Below are 19977 nucleotides of genomic sequence, written 5' to 3' on the forward strand. Positions count from 1 at the left end.
ATACTTATGCAATTCATAATGATCTTACAATACAGGCAGTAACAATAGACTTACGTACTTAGAACACAGTTCTTTTCAACTGTGTGGAAAACAATATGAATGCATTTCATAGAATTCATAGAATAGACATACTGTAATAAACCTACTAAAATAGCATCTGCGCAAAAGTTACAAAACAAAGGCAGACATGCTAAAAGAGAGACAAAGACAGATGGAGAGACTAAAAACTGGAAGCCTCAGAGAGACTAATAAATGTCTGTCAGGCCATAAACCTCTTGTCATTGGCAAATATCACTGCCTTGAGGGCCAAATTGTTCTACAGAACCGAAAATGTCAATGTTCAAATGAGGTAGGGACTGTGGGCTTCCACCTGGTGTGTGTGTGTGTGTGTGTGTGTGTGTGTGTGTGTGTGTGTGTGTGTGTGTGTGTGTGTGTGTGTGTGTGTGTGTGTGTGTGTGTGTGTGTGTGTGTGTGTGTGTGTGTGTGTGTGTGTGTATACGGTATATGAAACAAGATCTACAATATGTGTGAATATGTGATTGATTGAGTGTGTGTGAGTCAGATGAAGAGGAAGGTGGGAGAAGATAAAGAGAGACACACAGGCCAAAATAGAGAGGTGGAGTGAGAGGATGATGGTGCGTGAGGTGATGAGTGAGTGAGGTAGATGACAGAGTGAGGTACATGATAGAATGAGTGAGGTAGATGACAGAGTGAGTGAGTTGTTACATGACAGACAGAGTGAGTGAGGTATATAGATGACAGAGTGAGTGAGTTACATGACAGAGTGAGTGAGGTAGATGACAGAATAAGTGAGGTACATGACAGAGTGAGGTACAGTACATGATGGGTACAGAATGATTGAGGTAGATGACAAAGTGAGTGAGGTAGGTGACAGAGTGAGGTACATGACAGAGTGAGGTAGGTGACAGAGTGAGGTAGGTGACAGAGTGAGGTACATGACAGAGTGAGGTAGGTGACAGAGTGAGGTAGATGACAGAGTGAGGTACATGACAGAGTGAGGTAGATGACAGAGTGAGGTACATGACAGAGTGAGGTAGATGACAGAGTGAGGTACATGACAGAGTGAGGTACATGACAGAGTGAGGTACATGACAGAGTGAGGTAGATGACAGAGTGAGGTACATGACAGAGTGAGGTAGATGACAGAGTGAGGTACATGACAGAGTGAGGTACATGACAGAGTGAGGTACATGACAGAGTGAGGTACATGACAGAGTGAGGTAGATGACAGAGTGAGGTACATGACAGAGTGAGGTACATGACAGAGTGAGGTACATGACAGAGTGAGGTACATGACAGAGTGAGGTAGATGACAGAGTGAGGTACATGACAGAGTGAGGTAGATGACAGAGTGAGGTAGATGAGAGAGTGAGGTACATGACAGAGTGAGGTAGATGACAGAGTGAGGTAGATGACAGAGTGAGGTACATGACAGAGTGAGGTAGATGACAGAGTGAGGTAGATGAGAGAGTGAGGTAGATGACAGAGTGAGGTAGATGAGAGAGTGAGGTACATTGAGGTACATGACAGTGAGTGAGTTAGATGACAGAGTGAGGTACATGGTAGATGACAGAGTGAGGTAGATGAGAGAGTGAGGTACATTGAGGTACATGACAGTGAGTGAGTTAGATGACAGAGTGAGGTACATGGTAGATGACAGAGTGAGGTAGATGAGAGAGTGAGGTAGATGACAGAGTGAGGTACATGACAGAGTGAGGTAGATGACAGAGTGAGTGAGGTTGTTGACAGCGTGAGTGAGGTAAGTGACAGTGTGAGTGAGGTTGATGACAGTGTGAGTGAGGTAGGTGACAGTGTGAGTGAGGGTATAACAGAGTGAGGTAGGTGATGACAGAGTGAGCGAGGTAGATAACAGTATTAGTGAGGTAGGTTGGGTTAAAATGAGATTAGGTTCCACACTTGGGGAGGTGTGTCAGCCTAAGGTAATGAAAGCTTGTCAGTCGTCCTTGACCTGACGCCAATTTGGTAGCTTTCTGTATCGATCCAGCTGCAACAACTGCACCCCCAAATCCTGAACTCAGTGTGTACATGTGACCAAATGCACCACATGGAAGTGCTGCAAAATATTTCTTCAACTCCCAATCTTCTCTTCCAGATAATGTTTGTGTTTTTATGGGTTTAAATTTGTGCGGGCGTGTATATATAGTATATTTATAGAAAATAAACATGAACACCTCGTTGTGAGAGGCCGCTGTGCTTGCGTAACTCAGAGGCTCTGAACACTCCAGTGGACACACCCACATAGTAAGTTATACTGGATCCTTTCCTTCACCTCCTGGAACCCTCTGTTTTATTTCAAATATTTCACTCGATGTCTCGCTATGGGAGAGCGCCCTCCGGCGTGATCACACAGAAGTACACCTTCATACACTTCCAGACAATTCTATTGGCTGGACTGACCTTCCTCTGACTGGAGGTCCCGCCCTCATCCTATATCAGTCAGTGGATGGGTCATTTTCCCTAATTCAGTTTCTCTTCTCGTTCGCGATCGAGGAAGCACCTTCTCAGTCCACCTTATGAAGTCAGTATGGCGAAAGTCTCAACAGGACAGGATAATATCCCGGACCGCGAGACGCTACTGATGGTAGGTGTTGACTTTCTTTACAAAACCTGTGATAATATCGCAAGGTTCTTTTTCCCAGTCTACCTCAACAAGTCGAGCACTGCGAAAAGTCTCAAAAGGACAGGATAATATCCCGGACCGCGAGACGCTGCCGACCGAAGGTATAGACTAATACAACTGTGACAATATCGCAAGTTGCCCTGCTAGGAACTTAATACGTTCCATAGCCAAGCTTAATAAGCTAAAAAGAAAGCATGGTCTGCTTACATAGTAAATCGTGATTCAAGGACGAGTTTAATACACTCTCCCCAGCCTCACGTTATTTACTAGCCAGCCTAGCAGCAGGTTGCCAGAGGGAGAGCCCTGAGCTCTCTCCTCAGCCCCACAGACTGCTAGCCACAGTTAGCCACGAGCTAGCTAGGGAAAACAAACATGCGAGCATAGTCTGCTCAACCCCTGTGTTTTTGTTTTTCCCTCCTCCCTGTTCTGTTCCCTAAAGCTTACAACGCTTAACGTGAACGTGGCCTCCACAACTCTGAGGAGCAGGACCGGGTCCAAGAGCCCCGGTCCCGCAGAAAAGAGTGCGGGACGCCACCGGGTAGTATCATAATACTACCGGCTAGCGTAGCACTAGCGACACTTCTTGCAGGCTACCATGCTAACACAGGGTAAACACGACATCTTAACATCGTGTTTTTCTCCGGGGTGACTTCTCACCCACAAGCTAACACCGAGTAAACACACCAGCGTCGTCCGCTCTTAGTGTGCTTTCTCCGGGTCAGCTCTGCACGCCACCAGCTAGCGCCATAAGGCACCAGCTAGTTTTTAGCATGTCTGGCAAGCTATAGCAAACACGACAGCGTCCCTGCTTTACATCGTGGTTTTTCTCCGAGGTGTTTCTTAGCCAAGATCTAAAACACTGAACAAACACACCAGCGTTTTCACTCTTAAATGTGTCTTTTCTCTGACCAGCTTAATACGCTACCAGCTAGCTTAGTGCGTTGCCATCGGTGAAGCTTAACAAGCTCCTACCAGCAACACGTTACACACTGCGTGCTGACACGACGAACACAACTCATGTGTTATTTGCCTGGGACCAACCCACGCAGCCCGTGTGAGGAAGGTCCGTTCCGCATAAGCATGCGGACTAACCGAACCTAGGTTCGTCAGAAAAGCGGGCCAAACATTTCCAGTCCCTTCTACACCAAGTTAGGAAGAGGACACGGACGAGGCCCAAAAGTTACTCCGGGGTACAGATTATGTCCCCTATAACCAGGTCATTGAGCAGGCGACTGGCCAGTAAAACGAGCCTCTCCCCACGACTCATACTCGGCCTCGAGTTGCCAGCGGCGTAGCCTATAGCCACGAGCCTCAGCCAGTATGAGAGAACGGTTTTAATGCCTACTCCTGTTGGCAACCAGCACTGGGACAACAGTTGACGTGTCCTGGGCTGAGCCCTACTCTTCCGCTACCCGTGGAAGAAGGGGTTGCCACACACCTCACGTCAGAAGCCACGGCTCTGACACGAGAGCCCAATTCCATTGCGAAGCACGCGTCGCCTAAATGGCAGGCGTTCTCGCTTGCAGCTTACAGGCCAGGAGGAGCACCCTAGCCAGCCAGAGGCAGGCCTCGGGTAGCTACTCTACAAGAGTGAAATACAGAAAGGAGAGGGACATGGCTGGGACTATGTCAGGAGGAGACGGTGGACACCGCCTCCCCCTCTCTCTCTGGTGGTCCTGGAGTTCTGGTGACCGGGCGGGGCGGGGCGAACACGCTCCACCGCCCGATGGAAAGGAGAATGACTTTACACACCATACATTATGTGGATAATGTTGTGTGAATATAAACATGAGTTACGACTGTAACCCCGGTTCGCTGATACTATGACCAAGATGTCTCCTTGGCAAGACATCGGAGTGGTTATTAGAAATTGAACCCTCTCTACCTGTTAATCCAATAAAATTCAAACCGTTACAGCCTGAATTTCAGGGGCACGGCAAAAAGAAATGAAACAGGACAAAACCAGAACATAAGGGACACACGCTCGCTACCACGGAGGTCTCACAGACACTTCAGGGTAGCGGGGCGAATGCTAGCCATAAAGAGAGGACGATTACGCCCTGTCCCCAAGGGAACGGCTCACGGTCGACTCTGTTCAACCACTATATGGCGCCACGGCACCACAATCGAGCCTAACCAGTGTTGTAGGAACCCCACTGTATGATATCGGAATGGATAAGGTGCAACACACCACAGTAGGTGCTGCACTCTATATCCAGGGATGTATACTACAGTTCGCCTCGAGACCTCCCCAGGCTAGTGGAAGCGATCTTCTCTTAAGCAGGGGACAGGCGAGCGATTTTCTACAGGAAGATAATTCTCCCCGTTAGGAAAACGAACTGTACAGGAAATACCCAGAGACCAAGCTAACAGCGGGCTCTACTCGTGCTATTCCTGGTCAAAAAGAAGGGGGGGGGGGCTGCGTCCGATACTGGACCTAAGAGCCCTCAATCAGTATCGAACGGTGTTCAAATTCAGGATGTTATCAAATCCGTCTCTCCGCATGGTGCGTCAGAGAGACTGGTTCACATCGATAGACCTAAAAGACGCCTATTTTATGCTCCTTTTTTACCCACCACACAGAAATCTCTGTTGTTAGGGTTCTGAGGTTAAAATTACGAATACACGGTGCTACCGTTTGTAACGTCCTCAGCCCCAGAGTATTTGTCGAATTCACGCAGGTTGCGATTGACCCTCTGAGGAGAGAAGGCACTCGCATAGCGTCTTACATAAGATGATGGGCTGCTACAAGCCGACTCAAGGATCAGCGGCAAGGCAACATACTCAGAAAGTGGTGTCTCACCTACTGAAATCAAGTTTTCAGGGTCAACTGCGTGTTGGTGCCTGCACAAACAGCGAATTTCATAGGCAGGACTCTTAACTCACTATTGTTCAAAGCCAGCCCGCCACTGAAAAGGATCAGTCCTTTTTGTCCTGCCTGGCACAATTTTGCACGGGCCGGAGGGTCTCCTTCAAAATGTGCATGAGAATGTCAGGTATGATGGCCTCAGCCGTATCGATAAGACGGCTGGGCAGTTGCGGTCGTGTGTTGGTCACAGAGGAATATGTGACAGCGCTGTGTCGCTGGAGGAATCTGTAATTCCTCTCAGACGACTGGTCTCTGCACCCGGAGATACCAGGACGGATCTGGGATCGTTTGATCGTCCCCTGGTGGATCTTTTTGCCTCACTGGAAGACACGATGTCCGTTGTTCTTCTCAGTGGAGGGTGCGGTGCCTCTGGGTCGAAATGCACTAGTGCACAAATGGCTCAGAACTCTTTTTACGTTTTCCTCCGCTGTCCCTGTTAGCTCCCACACTCGTGAGAGTGAGGGACCAGGGGCTGATGGTGATACTAGTGGCCCCAGAATGGGGTCAGTACTTGGCGGCTATCTCAGCCTGCCGTATTGCTTGAGGCCGAGACGGTGGGTCAACACTGCCTGATTTGTCGGTTCATGAAGGGACCGAACGTCTCTTCCCGAGTCAAAGTCCCCGGTGTCAGCCTGGGATTTGAGCCAGGTGTTGGACTCCTTGTCTCGGCCACCTTCAAGCCTCTGTGTCAGATTGACAGAACAACTGTCAATCAAGACTGTGTTACTGATGGCTTCAGTGACTACTGTAGAGCTCAGTGATCTTCAGGTACTGTCAGTACACGGGGTGTGTACACAGTTCAAGGAAGGGACTACAAGGGTGGTTGTCAGACCCAGACCTGGGTGTGGGCTAAAGAACCCCTTGGTACCAAGTGTCCTTGTGACCTTTTAATGCGTTTCATCCGCATCCTTTTGCCTCATGAGAGGATGAAAGATTACATTGCCTTTGTCCGGTTCGGGCTTTGGAAATGTGCATTGGCAGATCTAAGGCTTTGAGAAAGTCAGATCAGCTATTTGTGTCATGGGCTCCACGGATAGTGGGCTAGCCCATTGCATAACAGACACTTTCCCACTGGATTTAGAGGCTATTCAGTTAGCCTATTACAGTGGTGGGATGCTGCCCCAGTAAGACTGAGGGCACATTCTACGAGGGAAAGGGAGACATCATGGGCCCTCTTCGGGGGGGTCTCCATCTGAGATGTCTGCAGTGTGGCATGTTGGGTTTAGGCCTTGACATTTGCCAGGTTCTACAGTTTGGACGTAACTGCAGCCCCTGTGGCGCATACAGTACGGTCCTTAGTGTAGCCTCCAGACACGGGGATCAAGCCCCTAGGCTGGTTACTCTGGACTTCGAGATAACAATCAGGGAGTGTATTATATCTCCCATAGCGAGACATCGAGTGAAATATTTGAAATAAAACTATAGGTTACTGGACGTAACCCCGGTTTTATGATAATATAAGCGAGATGTCTCGAAAAACACCCTTCTTGTTTACGAACGAGAAGAGAAAGGTTATCTTGAATTAGGGAAAATGACCCATCCACTGACTGATATAGGATGAGGGCGGGACCTCCAGTCAGAGGAAGGTCAGTCCAGCCAATAGAATTGTCTGGAAGTGTATGAAGGTGTACTTCTGTGTGATCACGCCGGAGGGCGCTCTCCCATAGCGAGACATCTCGCTTATATTATCATAAAACCGGGGTTACGTCCAGTAACCTATAGTTCTACACTGTGAGAAAAACAACAACAATACAACACCATGGAAGGAGTCCTCTTGACGTTGGACTTAACGAGGTAAAAAAAACAGGATGGACTGTATAGGAGGACATCTGAACTAAACGTTCACAGAGAGCAAATAAACATAAATGGACAAATAATAAATATAAGAGGAAGATTGCATACCAACTGTGCAAGGAAAATGATGGGGCCTGGCAATGAGGAAACACGTGCAATGAATCATACCTTGGCAAATGCAAGGAAATAATTGAAACCAAACTATACTCGCTCAATTTGTTGTTGTTGTAATTTGAGCCTCAGAGTATGAAAACTGCTACTGCAATGCTGATGGGGTCAATTGAACAGCTTGTCTGTCAAGTTAAACCTGTTTGGTTCTTTGTCTCGTCTTCAATGTGTTGATTAACGCCACAGGGTAGCATGGTGGTGCACTGTTACCTCACAGCAAGAAGGTCCTGGGTTCAAAACCCATGAGGAGGTCCTTTCTGTGTAGAGTTTGTATGTTGTGCCTGTGGTTTCCTTTGGGTGCTCCGGTTCCCTAGCCCCCACACCAAAACACATGCATGCTGGGTACTCCTGCCAGTGTCAGTAGCAAGGTGCTGGCATTAAACTGGAGTTGGTCCCACAGTGGCTGCTCAATGCTCCTGAGGATGGGTTAAATGCAGACACACATTTCCCCAAGGGGACAATAAAGTCAAATCAAATCAAATTAATGTCCTCATGTCTTCACCATTGAAACGCACACACGCATGCACGCACACACGCACGTGCACACATGTGACTGAAATAACTCCAGTTATGAGCCATTAGAAGACATCATCTACTCTTACCATTGATGATCGCCACCTTTGATGACACCTTTTACTCACAGTGAACATTCAATTCCCAATGCACTCTTTAAAAAACATTTTAAAAAATCCCCTCTGAGCTGCCCAACAGACAAACAAAACACAAAACAAAACAAGTGTATAAAGCAGTGGGCTGAGGTTGAGGACTAGGCCACAATTAGCATAGACTATAGGAGCCCAATATCCTCATCATCATAAATAATAATAATCACAAAAGACGGACGAGAATAAAATAAAATAATAGTGTTAATAATAATAAGGATAAACATGAATAATAATATTATATAAATGGAGAGTAATAATCACACAATATATCATCTATATTGTAGATGATATATATATATAATTAATATAATTATTTATTTTTTATGTTTTACTTATTACTTATTAGTTATTATAGATTCTATAATAACTAATAAGTAAAACATAAAAATTGAATAATTATATATAAATCTATAATGTATTGCATGGAAATATGTGGATATATCCATTGAAGATCATAATTGTAGTTGTAATGAAGTCGCCCTTTGATGACAGCTTGATGTCAAACTTCAGAGAGAAAGGGCAGAGACCACTGCAACGACAACATGTGAGCCCCAGCTTTAAGGTAGATTTAATAGAAACACCCTTTCACAACACAGCCTTTCATTCCAGTTTGTTCACCACTTGTTTCCCTCAAGTTTTTTGTCATGTTGAGCGTACTAGTGCTCTGACCTTGATGCAGAGAAGAGGGGGGGGGGGGGGTGTCATACAGCACTTGGGAAGAGGTCAAACAAAGAGAGGAAGAAGTGAAACGGTGTAGCTCCTCCACCCTACTTCAGTCTGCCGTCTGGGTCTTCCATCTCTCCCCTCTTCTTTATTCTCTGGAGTCCCTCCTCTCCCTGGCTCGCTGATGATTCCTATCTAATATGCTGTTCCACAATCACTCTTACCTCTAATCTCAACCTTTTTCTCTAACAGTCTCTGGTTCTTCCATCGTGGCTTGACACAGATAGTGTCGCCCACAGCCTGTGACCAGGGTCGGGTCCACCAGCGCTCCATGTGAATTATGATGTGCTGGATCAGTCCTAATCTTGTTATGGATGTTCCCGTGCCCTTGGGTGGCGCACAGAAGAATGGATGGAGCTTTATCAGATTTCACAGAGCTTTGAAGCATAAGTAATGAAAGGTCATAATGTGTGTACTGTATACGAGGTGTGTACAGCAGTGTCGGCCTCGAGATACACACATCTGGTATGTGATGATGGGTTCCTTCAAACAGCGGCTGCTTTCTAGTAGAATTCCAGTAAAATGTGTCCATAACAGGATCTTTAGATAACAGATGGTATCTCTCGAGTCTTAGACGAAGACAAGGTGATTGCAACACATACGTCTTAGTATAATTTCTTGGTATTGCTTTTCCAACTCCATTACATTGTAATTCAGTTAAGAAGAACATGCAGGTACAAGGATGACATAGCCGGCTATCACTATAAATCTCACCTCAGTCATAACCTACTGTACGCATTGCAATGCCAACCTCCTGACCACGGGCAGAGCTGGGCTTTCTGTTTTTCTTAAACCCATGCATCGTGTTAGAAACCTGTATACACTTTTGGTGTTAGCGGGTCAAATTTGACCCGTGATTTAACTCAGCCCAAAACACCTTTTTTCTCCCACCTCATAGCTGACTTGTTATGCATTCATATCCACATTTTTTTAAATATAATGTTGGGTTATGGTTTCATCTTTCAATATATAAAATAAGGCAGATATAAAAAATATTGTTTTCAATTATAAAAATGCACATTCACTCATTACATTTCCTATAATGAAGACAATGGATAATTATGTTATCTAGCTATAATAGATTTTATTTTATAGAATAGATACATTTTTAGTTTTTTTAACTTTAACCAATGTTAATATTATTAAAAAATACTTGGTGTGTTAAGGGTGTGTTAAGGGTCAAAATTGACCCGTATACCATAGAAGGTAAAAAGTCATTTATTTTTCATAAACCCAAACTTTATTTTACTCCTGATAGCAAATGCTAATTGAGGACAAGTGTCTCTCACTCTCAGACATGTAAACATTGAATATTGACAATTTGGGGGGAATTGAGCCACACGTCTCTGCCGGGTCAAATTTGACCCTCAACTCACCAAGTGTCACTTATTTTTTTTAGACCATCAGAATTAACTAAAATGGTGGTATTTAATTTTGTTGCGTTAAAATAGCTCTTTCTGAGGATATCACGAAACCTTGTTCCAATAAAGAAATGTAAAGGGTACTTTTTACCTATTTAAACTTGAAAACGGGTCAAAAATTACCCTAACACAACGGAAGGGTTAAAGCCAGAATGTTCCTCTACTTGAACTTCACGTGTTCTGCAAACTATCCATTCATCTTCAACCGCTTATCTGAAGTCGGATCACGGAGGTACCGTAGCAGTTAGGGGATCCTTTAAAACTACAAAACAAAAATTGAAAATAAAACTTTGGTGAGACACCCACCAGATTAAATGGTTGTGACTCAACATTTCTACTTTTTCCTTAAAAGAAAGTACGACACATTTCCCGATGCCCAAAAAGTGGAAATGTGGAAATGACGATAATGTCAGGCTGGAGATCAAACCTTAAGGAAGGAATATCCTGGGCTTGTGTTGACTGTAACAGAAGCAGATATAAGAGCTCTGTTGAATATGTATTAAGTTTTAAGAAATGCATCACTCATCCCACATGGGAGTTCATTCTGGTAACGTTGAACATTCCTTTGACCTCCACAAGGTCTTCATGTTTTTTTTCTTGTTGTTGCTTTATTTTTATATAGGATCGACTGTGTCCCTGAATGTGGAATTCATGTTTGCTCCCTACATGTCAGGGAGCGTGGCTCTCACTGTGATTATATTTAGTTTTTTCTTCCTGACTTTCTGTCACTCTTGTCCTTGGTCGTGGCCCTGATGACCCACTGTGCCTTCGCTCTCAAGTTCTCCTGAAACAGATGGGCACGGTGGAGGCAAGGACTGGGCAGACCGCCATCGCTGAGAGATCCACTCTCTCCTCGCCCACTGTCTCCCAAAATAATCTCACCGCTGTCACATGGGGCACAGATTGTACCGTAGCTTCTCTTTCTACCGTCGTCCTCCACTCTCCTGATGGGGGTTGTTAATATCTACAGTTAGTTGTTTCTCTTTCTACTGTCGTCCTCCACTCTCCTGATGGGGGTCGTTAATATCTATGCAATGGAAAGCTGCTCTCTGCTGTAGTCCGGTATACATACCGTATGTTATGTTATCTTGAAAATGTGTTTGTACAGTATATGAACTTAAGTTATATATGTCCTGGCCTTGATTTAATTCATGCATACATTTTTTTCTTTCACACATGGTTTCCACTCAGCTATCACATATAATAACTTAAGATAGTGAGAAGAGCAGTTCTTGTTTCCCTGCATTATGTTGGCTGTCAGAGTTAAGTGAAACACGCTAATAGCATGTACAGTATATTAAAGCTAAACAATAACATGACCATAGGACCACAATATAGAAGGGCTTGGAATGATCTGATTAGGACAATCGCTGAGATTTACATTCTCAAAGAATACACACAACGCACACATAACGCGCGCGCACACACACACACACACACACACACACACACACACACACACACACACACACACACACACACACACACACACACACACACACACACACACACACACACACACACACACACACACACCTCTGTCCTTGCTCGAATGTCTGGTTTTGTTCTCATAACAAAACAGAACGTAGCATCATAAAGGTTGTTCGGTGGACCTGGACATTCTACTGTGAACCGCTGTGCCTTTTTTTTTTTTTTTTTTTTTTTTGCTCCTTGATGTAGAGGGAAAAGACCATTTCAGCTCACAGTGGTGGACAACATTCACCTTTTTATTATGTTTGAGGGGGGAATATTTGTATATATATTTTTTTTTTAGACCTTTTTGAAAGATGAATTAAAAAGAGACTCTGATGAGGGGTTACAGTTGCAGTTATAGTTGTAGTGGTTGATTCAGATTCTCTGTCAAATTAGAGAGAGAGAGAGAGAGAGAGAGAGAGAGAGAGAGAGAGAGAGAGAGAGAGAGAGAGAGAGAGAGAGAGAGAGAGAGAGAGAGAGAGAGAGAGAGAGAGAGAGAGAGAGAGAGAGAGAGAGAGAGAGAGAGAGAGAGATCGGCGACAAAGACATTGTGAGGATGAGGAAGACAGTTATAGAGGATGAAAGTGTGATGGAGACCGAGGGAGAAAGAGCAAGACTTAGACAGATATAATGCATATTATATAGAGAGGGAGACAGATAAATGATGATAAAGTACTGTACATAGAGAGTGAAACAGTGATGGGGGGGAGAGAGAGTGATTGCTAGAGCAAGAGAGAGGGAGACAGAGGGAGGTCTGCTAGCCGTTCTCCCTGCAAGGTGACACTGAGGTAGGAGGAGAGATTCACAATACAGTACCTCCACAAAGACCCTTCTAATCAGGATAACATAACCCTATTGCCTCTCGCCCAGCATCTGTCCTGCCAAGCATCCATGTCGGCTATTGGCTAACGTGATTAGCACAACAATGATGCAAGACCTTCAGGTGTACCGACATAATCAGGTCTGTTGTTTATGTTCCTGAACACAGGAGACCAGACAGCCGCCAGCCGTGGCATTGATGCCAGGGGTCTCCAAGACATACGGGCAGCCATAGATTAGCTGGTAGAGAATCTGTCTGGTAAGCAGAAAGTCACGTCTACACGTACTGTAGAAGTGTCCCTGTGTCCCTGAGGAAGACACCTAATTATTTGCTACCACCTGAGTGTTCATGACCATCTGATTAGCCATCAGCTGGGTGAAGCTGAATTTCCCCACAGGATTAAGGTTTTATGTCTTGGTTGGTTCTAACAGGGTGTTGCTCAAATACAAAGTTCTGCCTCTGGTCACCTATGTATAGACCCATTCACAGGCTGCAAGAGTTCTTGATGCTTCAAACACATTTAAAGGAGTGCAGTGTATTCCCAACATTTCAGTTGTCAAAAACCTTGACATTTCATTTCAGTTGTCAAAAACCTTGACATTTCTAGGTCCTCCTTGGCTTGCAGTGGTATACAGCTGAAATGGCAAACACAGAAACAGTCACAGACAGAAAAACAGAACGCATGGCGCTGCCCTATAAAGTCAATACATTCCTGCACTGCCCCATGACCCTGCCTGACACACTCTCTCTCTCTCTCTCTCTCTCTCTCTCTCTCTCTCTCTCTCTCTCTCTCTCTCTCTCTTCTCTCTCTCTCTCTCTCTCTCTCCCCCCCCTCTCCAGGGTCCTATATGCTGGTGAACTCCTCCCAGCATGCCGCGGGGCATCGTGCCCAGCTGCTGCTCCAAACGCTGAGTGAAAACGACACACACTGCGTCCAGTTCAGCTACTTCCTGTACAGCCGTGACGGTCACAGTCCGGGGGCCCTGCGGGCTTACGTGCGAGTAAACGGGGGCCCGCTGGGCAGCCCTGTGTGGAACACGTCAGGTTCCCATGGAAAACAGTGGCACCAGGTGGAGCTGGCTGTCAGCACCTTCTGGCCTAACGAGTATCAGGTGAGAAATGTCTCCATCCTTCACTACATGTGCATAATGAGTACCAGGTGAGACATGTCTCCATCCTTCACTACATGTACATAATGAGTACCATGTGAGACGTGTCTCCATCCTTCACTACATGTACATAATGAGTACCAGGTGAGAAATGTCTCCATCCTTCACTACATGTACATAATGAGTACCAGGTGAGACATGTCTCCATCCTTCACTACATGTACAGTACATAATGAGTACCATGTGAGACATGTCTCCATCCTTCACTACATGTACATAATGAGTACCAGGTGAGAAATGTCTCCATCCTTCACTACATGTACATAATGAGTTGATACAACAACTGGTCTGACCTTCATGAATTTGAATTTTGTCCAATCAGGTCTTTGACCTAAAAAGAGTTTGACAGCCCTGGTTTAAGCAGTTCTGTAGTTTCATTGGTTCAATGTAGGCCTGTCTGGCCCTTTGAGACTGTAGCTGTGAATGAGGACAATACAAATACATGTGAGTTGTTGAGTTGAAGAAGAGTACAACCCGAGGATGAGGGAATGGGTCTGATTAGGTGGGAGAGCAGGACATGAGACACAGGAAATACTTTTTGTATTTGTTTTCATACTTTTTGTACGGTATGTCGTTTAGTCTTTGTCAACCATTATTCCTCTCCTCTCACTATTCTGTGATGAAACCCTACAGCTTGATGCACTGTATTAGGTGTACAGTGTGTTGTTCATGCTGTTCACATGATGATGAGTATGGTGTACATACATGGTGTAAATCCATGTCAGGGTGACCTTGTTGTTCATTACAAGCCAGACCTTCTTAGTTTAATAGTGATTGATTCCATGTGGAATATAGGCTCTGTTAGTGCTACATGGTCCTAACTACACCTCACGTAGGCATGGTGAATATAGGCACTGTTAGTGCTACAGGGTCTTAACTACAGCTCATGTAGGCATGGTGAATATAGGCTCACTGTAGTATGGACCAATACACTGAGTTCTCTAATATGAAAACATTTATGATTTGGAAGTGATTGGAGAAAGCTTGGCATTAAGAAGTCCTACACTGTAAAACCACTGTAAAAAGTGTTCTCTGGTTATGTGTTTTATTTGGCTATGCAGCCAAAACATGTAATCACATACCTAAAGGAAAACACAACTGTTAGTGTTAACAATGACAGTATGTATGTGTACAGTATGTCTGTCCACAGTGTATGACGTATCTTGCCTTGGTGTATTCTGTAGGTCTGCATAAAAAGATCGGCGTCACTAAATCCATTTTCTATTTTCTGCAAACTCTGCAGAGCTGTCAGAAAGCAATTAAGTTGAGTAGTGTGCATTTTATCGAGAACTGTCAATCCCTCCGACTTAATTAACTTCCATTTGGTTCCACAAGATCTGACCTTCACTGTGTAAATAATCGTCACTCTTTGTACAAACAGGGTCTCAAGGTAGGGTGACACTGTCCAACCAACAGAGTGCAATCTGACAGTGAGGGTTATTTAATGTTGACAGGAACAAACATGTGTGGGTGCACACACACACACGCGCACGCATGCAAGCACACACACACACACACAAATGCACGTGTGCGCACGCACACACACACACACTAGGGCTGTCAGAACGAATTTCGCTAAAACATTTTTTTTTTTTATATATATATAATTTTAATATATATCTAACTATATAAATGGCGACCAACTTCCGCACCCTCGGTGTCCACACCCCACAGCTCTGTTATCGACTAAACAACGCACCGCCAGACCACATCTCGCCAACTGACTCGCCACGCCGGCCGCGCTGAATTTACACCTCGCGTAGGGGACATCTCACTGCTCACTACAGCTTTTCCACCGCGCAACATAATTAATTCTACTCACCAAATGTCGGACAAAACGGAAGGGGAGCCAGCTTCGTACCCTTTACCGTGCGCACGACCTCATCACCACAACAGCACGCAGCCGCTGCGGGTTTTTTTTCCTTTTTTTCCAAACTTTTTTTTTGGTCACCATTTTCTCCAGGCACCATTTCTGGTGTAACGTCGGGTGTTTCTTTTCACCAGCCAATCACCTTTCACGTTGCCACGTCCGTTGCCACGTCGCGCTGACGTACGCTAAACAAGCGCTGCCGTGCGCACAATGCAAACGAGCCCAAAGGCGCGCAAAAATAAGCCGACCATTGCTTAGACACAAAGTCAGACCTGGCAACGCAGCCTACGCCAATCATGTGTGAGAGATCTACAAGCTATGGGGCAGAGACGCCACCGTATCTTAGCAACAACTACAGCGCTCACTCTCATTGGTCGTGTCACGCTAACAGCAGTCTCCAGACAATGGCATCGCAGACAGCTTGCTGTTACTGCTGTAGCCATCACAGGCAGTTGCAGCACGACGGACAGGGCGCTGTGATAGCTGCCATGTCGCTAACGCTAACCTGGTTGTCATGCCTGCAGCGGCTGTGCAATCACTTTGTCAACAATGCACGTTCGTGTGGTGAATGTCTATATTGCTGCTCAGTTCGTCCATTGTAGATGGTCTATGTTTGTGTGTGTCTTCTGGAGAACTATGTCGCTCCACAGCAACTACAGTAACTAACGTAATGGCAGGACCGCCCCGTGCAACGCATGTTAGCCTGCATTATGGTCATGTCGTAATTTCAGATAATTTCGCTCCGATTAGAGCAGTGTTTATCAACCCTTTCACGCCGCCCCCCCCCCCCCCCCCCCCCCCCCCCCCCAAATACACGTACTTGATCTGGGACCCCCCCATTCTGTTTGACTCCGTTCCACAAGTAAATATTGTGAAAATAGCCGATCTACAAGCTCGAAACGCCTCACGTTGAGAGGCTTTGTAAGCTTGGAGATCGGCTATTTTCTACATGATTGCCTCTTTCTTACATTCTTTGCCAATGTGGCCGATGTTTTCATAGCATACTTTATTGACTACTTCTGTTGCAGAAATGGCCATTTCCTTTACTTTCGGTTTTTTATTGTCTCCGCCAGGCCGAAAGGCATGGCGCAAGACTATGTTTCACCCCCTGTCCGTCCGTCTGTGATAGCTAATCTCTCACATCGTTGACTTGATCGCAGCAAAATAACAGCCCGATGTGGAGAGTCAGTGAGAGCTGGATAAACGACGTAAAATGTGTCAAAAGGAGTCTGTACGGCTGTCGATAAATGAACACATGACGTCGGTGGGAGAGGAGATATTGTGTCTTTTGGACAAACAGCAGCGTGGTGCTGATGTTTGTTGTGTGAAGCAGCTTAATGTCAGAGTGTTTGTGTTGGAGCGCCTCGGTGCGGCTGCAGAGTTCATGTGCAACCTCTTCCAGAGAGACACAGAGACACTAGAAACTCTGCTGGGGAAAAAAAACACTGCTGGGCATTGACTTTCCTATGGACATTGATCTACACACTGCAGGTATATCTGCTACACACACAACATCAAACTACACACTGCAGGTATGATGCAGCGTTTGCATTACAGCCAGCATGCCAGCGTAGTTCCCATATGGTTTCAAGGTGGGCTAAACCATATGGACCCCATGTCAGCAATGTCAGCGGCATCCACTTCAGTCCCAACTGCGATGCCCATGCAGGCTATAAGTAGCTTCTACCTGGCCCTTAGGTGGGCCCCAACTAGCCATGTTTATGTGGGACCAAGGCGGGTCCTAACTGGGTTTGCCCATGCAGGCTTTAACTGGGTTCTACCTGGGCCCTAGGTGTACCCTAACCAACCACAGTGCAGTGCCCATCGCTCCAATTGTTGTGACGTCAGGGCTCTCAATACTGCACATTGGTGGAGGAGGAGGGGCCGCAGGGCGACCGCACACATCGCTGAACCAATGGTAGCCCACGGATGTTTCCTCTGTGGATTTACAATCTGCCCCTCTATGCCACATATCATCCGCACTACAGGGTCTTCACTGACCGAGCCACGGCCCCACTGACCCTCATGACGCTACGCCACTTAAACGTGCGGCAGCATGCGCTGGGTTGCCAGGTTTGCACAGCCTGCGCCAGAAACAAGCAACCACCTTCATGAAAAAAAAAAACACACCGAAATGGTCCGCAATGTTCCAGGGGTGTCCCCGCGCGTCCCAACACTCCACAGGGGGGTCAGTGGACCATCAGGGGGTCCGCGGACCCCCTGTGGACCCCCTGAAACATAACAAATATTATTTCTTCAAATTTTTTCCTTTTTCAAAAAAACTTTTCCACAGTTTCACTCCGGCGATTTGGGTCCCCCAATATACACACGGCCACGCTGGGCCCCGTGCGCGGCTGGGGTTGAGGGGGGCGTAGCCCCCCGAAACTCTAGTATATATATATATATATATTTTTTTTTCCCTGACCTACCAATGCGAAAACAAATGCTTTCATCATGTTTCCCCCTATAAACTTTTTCACTTGAAAGTTACGGTTTAGAAACTTTAATAATTATCACAGCGAAAGCTGAACATCAGCGCTGCTCGTCTGGCACAGCTGTGTTTTTCCTTCAACATGCAGGAGCTCAGCTGTAGTGTAGCTCCGCCCCAGCAGATCTGCAAGACCGCAAGCTTGGCTGATGCAACGCGGTGTGGGCTTGTAGGTCAGCTGTGTTCTTGGCGCGACACTGTTGTATCCACCTGTTTCTTGGCTGTGTGTTTTCCACTTCCTGTCGGATTTCATTGGATATCATTAGTCATCTGACCGGTTTCATTGGATTTCATTGGATCAAAAGACAGGAAGTGGAACACAGTGAAAAGCCTAGGAAACAGGTGGATAGAGGCTATGCGCGTGACATCATTGTATCCAGATGTGTAGCCCATACATCCAAACAGAGAAGTCCCATCTGATTGTTTTAAACAACATTAAACTCACCAACATAGCAGCTGTACGAAAAGCTTAAATTATCCTCTTTCTATCTGCAAAGTTTGTGTTTCATAAAAATCCACGATAGACATGTTATGAGCTACTTTACATCAATAAATTCCTTGCAGGTGATTATTTTTCTAAGTGTCTTGTTTAGAAGCACTTGTTTTCAATAACGCAACGTCCTGCTGCCTCCTGCATTATGTGCAAATTATAAACAGGTGGTACAAAGGACCGTTGAGTGATTTCCAACGAGTGCTTCCAAACTCCATTGAAATTCGAATGAGATTATAGAGGAGAACTGACAGCCCTAACACACACACACACACACACACACACACACACACACACACACACACACACACACACACACACACACACACACACACTTACACACGTGCACAACCGCAGTACAGGAATTGTTGACCTTAAACCAGGGAAAAGTGCATCGATGGCTGATGCTTGTAGAGCACAGATGAGCTTGCTCTTTCTCTCAACTTTATATCATCTCAGGACATCTGTCACGACACACAAGGATTACAACAAAGAGTACAGGAGGGAGGGAGGTGGAGATGAGAGAGAAGCTGCTTGACCTACCATCACCTTTTTTTTACCAGGTTGCTCGAAGAGTAACCGGGTCTAAGAAAAGGCTGAGCACTAGTCATTCTCTTCTCGACAAATTCTCGACATATTCTCGACATGTTTTCGATCATTGGCTGTCCTTTAAGCCAATGGGGAGACTTCCACGACACTTCCCCATACTCTGAACGGCGGCCGTCCTCCCTTGCTATGGGATCATAACCTACACACGCCTGCTTGCAAGGGTCTTCTTTGTACCCTCTCAGAGTTAAATTAACACCGGTAAGTTGCCGCTGAGGGATCCCATGGGAAATAAACACAAAGAACTGCTGTGCTCACCGGAGAACTACAGCTACAGAGAACTACAGGTTTTGTTTTTGTTATTTTGTAATTTTTCATTCAAATAGTTAGACCAGCAGAGAGCAGCAGATCGACCTCTTGATCACTCGCTCACTCGCTCGACCCCTACCCCCCCAAACAGGCTCAAACAGTCCATACGTCATATCCGGATGTGACGTTTTCGCAGATCGCCGATCGGGCTTCAGTTCGATGGTATACACGACGACGATAACAGTTCGTCATCCAGACTAAAGAAAATAGAACTAGAGCTCTCCGTTCGTTTTTTATACCCTGTGAAAAAAACGTGTTCTTCCCTATTCTGGCCTAAAATGCCTAAAAAAGGCCTTCCGAGAACCGGGAACGGAATCTGCGTCATGAAGGTGAGTGTGAAACTCCGAAACTGATGATGAAAAAATCACAGAACAGAGCGATCACAGATTAAACAATGAAAAGACCAAAGAACGCATATATGCGATCTTTTGAATTTCGGCAAATTTCTTT

General features: G+C 45.7%; 1 protein-coding gene across 3 annotated transcripts in view; it reads left to right on the forward strand.

Annotated features, from left to right (window-relative positions):
* The window catches only part of LOC311042419 (receptor-type tyrosine-protein phosphatase U-like), a 191648-nt gene that overhangs the window by 64484 nt on the left and 107187 nt on the right, over positions 1 to 19977 (forward strand). For all 3 annotated transcript variants that reach the window (XM_084053137.1, XM_084053138.1, XM_084053139.1), the window contains exon 3: positions 13436 to 13707. In XM_084053137.1, coding sequence (XP_083909263.1) covers positions 13436 to 13707 — 272 coding nt within the window. The remainder of the gene's footprint in view (positions 1 to 13435; positions 13708 to 19977) is intronic.

The sequence above is a fragment of the Gymnoscopelus microlampas genome (genome assembly GCF_963454915.1).
Source record: "Gymnoscopelus microlampas genome assembly, chromosome: 3".
Lineage (NCBI taxonomy): Eukaryota > Metazoa > Chordata > Actinopteri > Myctophiformes > Myctophidae > Gymnoscopelus > Gymnoscopelus microlampas.